The following is a 10,002-nucleotide window of genomic DNA, read 5'->3' as shown; positions in this document are numbered from 1 at the left end:
AGTTTGTATGAGGTCATCACAGCACACACTCGCCATCAACAATTGGTAAGAGAGCACCAATTGTGCATAATAGTTATCATCTAGAGTCATGATCATGTATTTTTTTTTTTTTTTTTTTATGTTATCAAATCAAATCAAAGTGTAACATGTACATCACCCAGTTTGTCATCACAAATCCGACCATTGCTATGCCTCTATCATCTTCCCGAGAGTAATGAGTATGGGATTTATGGTGTTGTAACTTTTAGCCCCAATATTTCACTCTAATAAGTGAGTTTTAAGATCCCCGAATAGATAGTTCAGTAGACTTAACTATAATTAAGTGATTAGAGTGAGCTAATTTTTTTTTTAGAGAATATTAAACATATCAGGTTTATATACTTTAAATTTAATATACTTTTTATCATGCGTACAAAATTATATTAAATTTGATACACACGTTTTTTCTTTTTTTTTTTTGGCTAATCCAGTTCAGTCGCTCTCCCAACACCACGTCAAAGTTTCAGTTGAGGACCCCACCAAATCGAAAAATCAAAAATCTAAACAGAGGGATAGGGGACGAGGAATGAAATATCACGTGGTAAGCCATCCGCGATTTTGCCACGTCTTCAGGACCCTTTTTTAATTCGAAAGACACTCAGACAACCTACACGTGTGCTCTCCTGGTGCACTCATAAGCAGCCCTCCGAAAAGTCAAACTCCCAAAAGTATTATGTTTTTAATCTCTCCTGAGGAAGTCACTATCCACTTTCCTCAGGTACTGTGGCAGTATGTAGAGTCCGTGGGGCTTTCCTCTCATCATTAGTCTTCAGTCTTCACTTCCCATCTTTTCGTCTCGCTGCCACCATGGTGTACTCCGTGTTCGCGTCCAAGCCTCGTCCGCCTTTCCTTATAAAACTCACCCTCCATCCTCAGTCAGTCACTCTTAACACTTCAATCCCCTACACAAATTCAACACTGAAAATAAAACAAAACAATAGTGCTCCTCAATTCCAGAATCCATATTCAATGAAGTCACACACATTCGTATCGGATACGGGATCCGAAAGCCCGCCGGAGACGTCGACACTGTCCGACTGTACCAGCCGTTCCGACGAGGAGGTCCTACTGCTAGCGTCGAGCCGTCCGAAGAAGCGCGCCGGAAGGAGAGTATTCAAGGAAACGAGGCATCCAGTGTACAGGGGAGTCCGAAGCCGGAATCCCAACAGGTGGGTCTGCGAGCTGCGCGAGCCAAACAAGAAGTCGAGGATTTGGCTGGGGACGTACCGCACCCCCGAGATGGCGGCGCGGGCCCACGACGTCGCCGCATTGGCGCTGAAGGGCCGTACGGCGTGCCTCAATTTCGCCGACTCTGCTTGGCTGCCTCCGCCGGCTTCGACAGACGCTGAGGACATCAGGAGAGCGGCTGCTGCGGCGGCTGAGGCGTTTCTGCCGACCCAAGGGGACGAAAGGCAAGAGGGTGGCGTGGCGGCTGCCGAGGGAGTTTGTCGCGGCGAAAGCGGGGAAGGGAGGGAGGAAAATGTTGGTGTCTACGTGGATGAAGAAGAAGTGTTTGAGATGCCACGGTTGCTTGTCCACATGGCAGAAGGGCTTCTTCTCTCTCCACCACCTCTTCCTTGTGTTGGCAGCAGCGACGACGCTTGGGGCGACGTGGCAAGTGAGGCTGGTATGTCACTGTGGAATTTCTAGCTAGATAGAGTTGGACGTTTTGACACGTTAGCTAGCCTGGTGGATATATAGATAGTGTGTATGGTACTATTAAGATGTTAGAAAAAAAAATTTTAATTGGAGAGGCTAGAAACTGGAAAGGAATTTAAGGTAGGCGGTGCTGTTTGGTTTTTTTTTTTTCAGCCGCAGCCCGATGAAATCCTTGCCAAACAAAAATATGTACCATAATTTTTACTGTAAGATTTACTTTGAATGGCAAATTTTATATTTCTTCAATAATTCAATCAAGCATATTTTGTGTTAGTGTATTTTAATATTATTATTTTATCTTGAAAAAATGAAGATGTATTTTAGATTGGATTATGATCATTTATTCATATATCTCTTGAATGAATAAGGTTAGTTAGATGAATATACCTTGGATTTAGGATTATATCTATTTAATATATACATAACTTATTTATTAAGTACATGGAAAATGAAAGGTCATTTTGTGCCTATAAATAGACTCTTGAGATATTAGCATAAGATAAACTGATTATCTTCATTCTTATCTTATCATTGTTCTTTTGAGTTTAGAGAGTTTGACAAGCAAAAAAATATATATATATTTTTTTTGTGGAGCTTTGGACTCCTTTATTTGTACAGAATTGGAGAGAGTCATACGATTCAGATCAGGCTGTTGTATCTCTGTATTTCTTATTAACACTGTATAAGGCTTTATAGCTAAAGGAGGTAGGATATACAAGGGTAACTTAGGAAATATACAAGGGTAACTTAGGAAGTATACTAACATCCCCCCTCAAACTTAAGGTGGTATTGAAGATGACAATTGGAGTTTGCATACCAAAGCACGATGGCGACCAGGTGGATGAGCTTTTGTGAAGATATCAGCCAATTGATCAGTCGAAGGAACTGACATGAGGCGAAGTGTCCCTTTCTAAAGATGATGACGCACGAAATGACAATCGATCTCGATGTATTTGGTGTGTTCATGAAAAACATCGTAGTGAGCGATCTGGATAGCACTATGATTGTCACAGTAAAGCGGAGTGCGCGAGGGCTGAGGAACACCCATATTGTGGAGAAGCCAACGAAGCCAAAGAAGCTCAGAAGTTGTATCAGCAAGAGCCTGATACTCAGCCTTAGTACTAGAGCGAGCAACAATAGTTTGCTTTTTTGCTTCGCCAAAAGATAAGAGAGTCACCAAGTAGAAAAAGAAAACCAGTGGTAGACCGACGACCAGTAGGGTCCCCTACCCAATCAGCATCTGAATAAACCTGTAACGTCAAGGATGAGTGAGAGGAAAAGAAAAGCCCATGAAATAGGGTTCCCTTCACATATCGTAAGATGCGAAGAACAACTGCATAGTGAACGAAACAAGGAGCCGACATAAACTGGCTAACAAGGTGAACTGCATAGGTAATGTCTAGTCTAGTGATAGTGAGATAAATCAAGCTCCCAACAAGTTGTCAGTAACGAGTGGCATCAGGAAGAAGCTCCCCATCAGTAGGACGAAGTTTGGTATTGGGCTCTAGCAGACTATCAGTGATCTTACAATCTGTGATATCGGCACATGTCAGAAGATTAGAAGCATATTTAGCTTGAGTCAAAGAGTAGCTATTAGAGGTAGGAGACACTTCTAAGCCGAGGAAGTAGCGAAGAGAACCGAGGTTTTTCATTTCAAACTGCTGACACAGAAATTGCTTAAGCTCATGAATACCATAAGTATCATCACCAGTAATGATCATATCATCAACATAAAGTAGTAGAATAGTGATGCCAGTAGTTGTATGACGGGTAAAAAGAGCTGAATCATAAGGGTTAGAAGCAAACCCAAGCTATGCAATAGCGGAACTGAACTTGGCAAACCAAGCACAGGGAGCTTGCTTAAGCCCATATAAAGCACGACGGAGATGACAGACCTTACCAGAAGGATGAGGATATCCCGGACGGAGCTGCATATATACCTTCTCAGCCAAATCACCATGTAAGAAGGCATTCTTGACATCCATATGAAATAAAGGCCATTGGCGAGTAGAGGCAATAACCAAAAGTGAGCGAATAGAGGTAATACGAGCAAAAGGGGCAAATGTCTCCTCATAATTAATGCCATATTCCTGAGTAAAGCCCTTTGCCACTAAACGAGCTTTATGTCTTACTTCAGAACCGTCGGAGTTCGTTTTTCGTTTATAGACCCATTTGTTCCCAACTACAGTCTTTCCAAGAGGCAGGTCAACTAGGTCCTAAGTATGAGTTTTTTGAAGGGCGCCAAGTTCTTCAGACATAGTTTGCTTCCAAATAGGAACCAAAAAAGCTTCACGATAATCGCGAGGCTTGTGAAGGGAGTCAAAAGTAGAAAAATAGTTATAATCACTAAGATAGGTAGGAGGTGCCCTTACCCAACTAGAACGACGGACATCCAAATTAGAGGACTTGGGCGGAGTGGATGCGATGGCATGATCATCAGACGAGCCAGGTTCGGGAGAGGCAGACATGGAGTGATCACCTGATGAGCTGTCATGATCTACACTAGAGGAAAAATCGGGAGAGAAATTGATGGCAGGGTCAGTGAAAATGGGAGAGTATGAGGGACAATCAGAAGAAAATGGAGAGATACTAGTGAACATTTTGTGTTCCCAAAACTGAACATGTCGAGAGACTCGAAGACGCTTGGCTATGGGGTTGTAGCACCGATAACCCTTGTGTTTAATGCCATAACCAAGAAAGCAACAGAGACGAGAACGAGGTTCAAGTTTTGTATGTTCATGAGGTGGGAGAAAAACAAAGCAAGCACAACCAAATACTTTGAGAAGAGAATAATCAGGTACCTTTCCATAAAGAGCCTCATATGGGGATTTATTAGAAAGAGTAGGGGTTGGAACCCGATTAATAGTGTAAACAGAGGTAAAAGCAGCTTCTACCCAAAAGGATTCTAGGAGGGATGTAGAGAAGAGTTGAGAGCGAATAGTGTCAAGGATGTGGCGATGCTTACGTTCAGCATGACCATTCTGTTGGGAGGTGAATGGATAGGATCGATGGGATAAGGTGTCGGCCTCGTGAAGTTCTGCAATGAAAGGAGTAAAAGTATATTCTAGGGCATTGTTGGACCAAAATACTTTAATGGTGCGATTAAACTGAGTTTTAATCATTTGCTTAAAGTAATGAAAAACAGTAAGTAACCCAGTGCGATCATGCAAAAGATAAATCCATGTATATTAAGAGTAATCATCGATAAAAATAACAAAGTAACGAGACCCACCCTTACTAGAGACAGGAGCAGGTCCCCAAATATCAGAATGAACCAAATCAAAAGGTGAAGAAGACAGAGAATTACTTTTATTAAAAGGTAAAGCTTTCTGTTTCCCAAGTTGACAAGACATATAATCAAAAGGTTCAAACTTAACATTTCCCAAGCAACCACTAGAAGCTAAAGACTGAACACGAGATAATGAGGTATGACCAAGACGAGAATGCCAAACACGGGAAGACACTGCAGTAGAAAGAGATGGGGAGAACACGAATGAGGCAAATGCAGAGATGTGAGCTCGAAAAGGCAACCAACTTTATGCCCGGTCCCAACAAGCTGGCCCGTCTTTGGATCCTGCACATCACAACCTTTGTGAGAAAAGGTTAAGATCAAACCACTTTCAACAAATTGGCCAACATAAAGGAGATTGAGAGACAAGTTAGGCACAACATACGTGTTAAGGATAGAAAAAATAGGAGTAGAAACATGACCAAGATGACTAACAGACATATGCGAACCATCAGCAATATAAATTAAGGGAACATGAGTTAAAGACTGCTTATGCATCACTAAAGAAGAATCAGAGGTCATATGATTGCAATAGGAAGAATTAATAAACCAAGGTATAGAGGTACCTGTGGAGACTAATAAGGCAGTAGAAGTGCGGGAGAGAACCTAGGTGATAATTGCCTCAAGGTCAGCTACAGAAAGAGATGACAAAGGAGGTGCAGAGGATGGAGCAGAAACTGAGGAGCTGGTGGAGACAACAGCAATAGGCCTGGAAGAGGAAGATGCCTTAGCCTTGAGGGCATCCCTAGCATCCTTGGCCTTCTTCTTAGGACAATCAGAAATACGATGACCGTCTTCCTTACAATAGTGGCACTGGCCATTGAAACGGTGCGATCTAGAAGAAGCAACAGCCGCAGCAGGAGTAGAGGAGCTAGATGGAGCAGTAGCCAAGATCATATCGGTTGAATGAACCCGACGAGTTTGTTGTCGTGTCTCCTAAAAAATGAATTCCGCAAGAGCAACCTCAAGTGTAGGAAGAGGAGATCGATGTAACAAAGAAGCTCGAGTAGTCTCAAATTCATCTCGGATATGCATTATAAAGTATAGGAACTGACGACGATCCCGATATGCCGCAAAAAGCTTAATTGACTACTCATTAGAAAAAGCAGGGTCAGCATGAGAAAGCTGATCCCAAATGCCACTAACCTGAGCATGAAACTCGGCAATAGACTATCCAAGTGCCTGATGCATCTGAGAAAGCCTAGTTTCCAACTGAAACTCGAGAGCAGCATCACTGCCACAGTTGTATCGTTTGGCCAAAAAATCCCAAGCAAGTTTGGCATTACGAAACTTAGGAAGAAGACTCTGAATAGTAGGAACTGATGTATTAATAAACCAGGAAAGGATCTTACAATGAGTACTTTCCCATTCATCAAGAGCCTCATCAAACTCCCTTGAGGATTGCGTGGCAGTTTTGGTAGGTTTCGGTTTTGTTCTAGTGACAAAACGCCATAATTGCTGACCAATAAAAAAAAATGACATTTGTTGAGCCCACGCATTGTAGTTGGAGCCATTCAGAACAATCTTGATAGGGCGAGCAACATCGGTGAAAGACGCTATTAAAAAAAAAATGCAAGGACAATATTGGAAAATTTGAATCATAGTAAAGAGAGTAAGAACTTAGCATTTTTTTTTTAGTAGTGTGCTTCTATTGGAGAGTAGGAATTTAAAAAAAAAAATTGATTGGAAATTGGAATCATAGTAAAGAGAGAAGGGGCGCTTCTCTGGTGTTGGGAGAGTTGCAGTGGAGCACAGTCGGCTGTGCGGAGAAACCACCAGAAGGCACAGCAGTGGAACCGATGCCATTGCTGCCGGAGGTACAAAGCCGACGAGACAACGCCGATAGACGAGAGAAGCAAGATCTCTGGAGAATCAAGAACGCTGGAGAATAAAGAAGGACACAAGACCAAGACGGCTGAAAACAGAGAGTGGCAGCAGTAGAGTCTGCGAGACCACGACCACAACGAGTGCAGAGATGACGAACGGAGACGACGCCGGAGAAACAGAGACGACGCCGGAGAAGAAGACGACGAACCAAGAGACCACGAACAAACCACGACCATGACGAGAGCAGAGACGACGCTGGAGAAGGAGACACAATACGGTGGAGAACTGTGACGACGCCGGAGAAGGAGAAACAGAGACGAGTGGCGAACTAAGAGACCACGAACAGACCACGACGTGCATGAGAGAGTGGCGACGATAATGACAGCACCGAGAAGCCAAGAGAACACCGAGAGGGAGCCTGAGGATTGAGGAGGGGTGTTGGAAACCAGAAGGAGAGCTGGAGCGGACGACAGTGGCCAAAAAAAGAAAAAAACAAAATTAAAGAACCCTAGGCTCTGATACCATGTTAAAAGAGAAACTCTCTGTATTTCTTATTAACATTGTACAAGGCTTTATAGCTAAAAGAGGTAGGGTATACAAGGGTAACTTAGGAAATATACAAGGGTACAAGGGTAACTTAGGAAGTATACTAACACTGGGAAGACAAATCTTGAGGAAATTTGTTGCATCGGTTCATAGGCTAAGTCAATCAATCGCAGAGGGCTTGAATCTCCTTAAAGAGAGCGAGATATTCGTGTCTCAGCCTATTTGTGAATTGTGAGTTATTTTTTTTATTTATAAATTTATCAAATTATATTATTAGTATTTCTAACAATTTTAAGGAGATTCAAAGTATGGAGCCTACAGTCCTTGAGAAACCAAGTGAAAATGTTGGAGATCGCGATAAGTCTTTTCGGTTTAGAAGAGCCCACTTCAAAAGATGGAAAGACAAAAAAGGTTTTACGTAATAAGTATGACACCAAGGAAGAAAAAGGTAAGATGTAATTCTGTAAGAAAATAGTAATACCAATAACGGTAATACCACAAAGGTAAATTTTATTGCTTCCGAACATAATACTTTACCCAAAGTTCTTTTTCCTAAAAACCCTCAATTAAAGTCTAAGAGAAGAAATATGAAAAATAACAATAGATCTCATAAAATGAATAGGGACAACCCTAATCAAAAGAATTTGAACCAAGGACCCCCTTACAAGAAAAACAACAATGTTTGTAATGTTTGTGGCAAAAGTGAGCATATTATTTGAATTTGCAAATTTCGAAAACGTGGGCCTTTTCCCCAATCTAATATTATTGAGGAACAATTTGTGGCGATGTTTATTGATATAAATATGGTCCACAATATTGAGGGGTGGTGGGTAGACTCGGGTGCTAATAGGCATGTCTGTTATGATAAATTTTGGTTCAATGTGTACACTTCTTTTTAAGGAACCAAAAACTATGTTAAAAAATAATATTTTGAGATGAAAGATTTAAGTGAGGCTAATATTATTTTAGTCCTCAAAATTACAAGATCATGTGATGATATATTTCTTGATCAGTCGCATTATATTGACAAAATTTTGAATAAATATGACTATAATAATTGCTAGCATGTTACTACTCCTTTTGATTCAACTAATCACTTATTTCCTGTTAAGAATGGAAATGAAGTAGTTAATCAAGAGGAATATAATAACATTATTGGTAGTCTGAGATATGCAACTGATTTAACTAGACTTGACATTGCATATATAGTAGGTATACTTAGTAGATTTTCGAGCAAGTCAGGTAAAGAACATTGGAATGCTCTTGAACGTGTAATGAAATATTTAGTTGGTACCAAAAATTATGGTTTATTTTTTACTAAGTATCCTGCTGTACTTAAAGGTTTTTGTGATGCTAATTGGAATACTTTGTCAGGTGATTCTCTCTCTACCACAAGTTATATTTTTACTTTAGGTGGTGGTGTCATTTACTGGAAATCTAAAAAACAAACAATAATTGCTAACTCAACTATGGAAGATGAGCTTATTGTTTTAGCATCAGCTAGTGAAGAAACAAGTTGGTTAAAAGATATGTTGTATGAAATCCCATTTCGGGAAAAAAACCAATACCACCTATCGTAATTAATTGTGATAGTATTGCTACAATTGGTAGAGTGAGCAACCGTTATTATAATGGTAAATCTAGACCAATAAGAAGAAAATACAGTATTGTGAGATCATATTTGAGTAGTGGTATAATTAATGTGAGTTATATAAAATCTTCTAAAAATCTTGTGGATCCATTAACTAAGGCCTTAGCAAAAGAAATGGTCTAGAATACATCGAAGGGGATGGGATTAAAGCCCATAAAATCATGAACCACGTATGAGGATACCCAACCTAAGGACAAAAGATCCTGTAATTGGGTTTAATGGGAAGAACGAATCATATTGTGGTCGTAGAAATACACTATTATTTTTTACTCATCCCTATGGTGTAAGTGCATTTATCTTGTAATGGAGGATCGAGGTTGAGTTTTAAAACTCTTAATGATAATCTGTGTCTCTTATGAGTGGGGTGTTAGAGTTACAGGAGTACTCTTCACAGATTTCACCTATGTGAACATAAGAGTGGGGCCGCTTTCTATGAGATTTAGGCTTATTCTCAAATATGCTCATGAAACTGAGATAAACACAAGGCCGAAACGTGTTGGCTATTAAAGCTCATGTCAATACCTGAGTGGTTATGTGTGAGCAGTAATACTTTATTTCTCTTAAACAGTCATAGTTCAAGTTTGAGACCACTACTAACTTTGGAGTAAAGATTATTGTTCGCTAAGTGAAGGTTTAATGTAGAGCACACCTTCATTATGCATAATTGTTCATCTTTGTTTGTTAAACTCTCTACATGCATGATACATACATTATATTAAAATGAAGGGGGGGGGGGAGTTGTTAGTGTATTTTAATATTATTTTAATATTATTATTTTATCTTGGAAAAGAAGATGTATATTATTATTTTATCTTGGAAAAATGAAGATGTATCTTGGATTGGATTATGGTCATTTATTCATATATCTCTTAAATGCACAGGGTTAATTAGATGAATGTACCTTAAATCTATGGTTGTATCTACTTAATATATACATAACTTATTTATTAAGTACATGGAAAATAAAAGGTCATTTTATGCCTATAAATAG

General features: G+C 40.1%; 1 protein-coding gene across 1 annotated transcript; it reads left to right on the top strand.

The window, feature by feature from the left end:
* The first annotated feature begins 809 nt into the window (after positions 1-809).
* On the top strand, positions 810-1,947 carry LOC131164273 (dehydration-responsive element-binding protein 1D-like). Its single transcript, XM_058121324.1, has one exon. The coding sequence runs from the start codon at positions 847-849 to the stop codon at positions 1,687-1,689; it is 843 nt and encodes a 280-aa protein (XP_057977307.1). The 5' UTR covers positions 810-846; the 3' UTR covers positions 1,690-1,947.
* Positions 1,948-10,002: the final 8,055 nt, after the last annotated feature.

The sequence above is a fragment of the Malania oleifera genome, chromosome 9 (assembly GCF_029873635.1).
Source record: "Malania oleifera isolate guangnan ecotype guangnan chromosome 9, ASM2987363v1, whole genome shotgun sequence".
NCBI lineage: Eukaryota > Viridiplantae > Streptophyta > Magnoliopsida > Santalales > Ximeniaceae > Malania > Malania oleifera.
Note: the sequence above shows the minus strand (reverse complement) of the source record. Positions and strands in the feature narration are given on the sequence as shown.

What these genes read in the sequence shown, in the direction of transcription:
- LOC131164273 (XM_058121324.1), top strand. Translation starts at nt 847, where the DNA reads ATGGTGTACTCCGTGTTCGCGTCCAAGCCTCGTCCGCCTTTCCTTATA.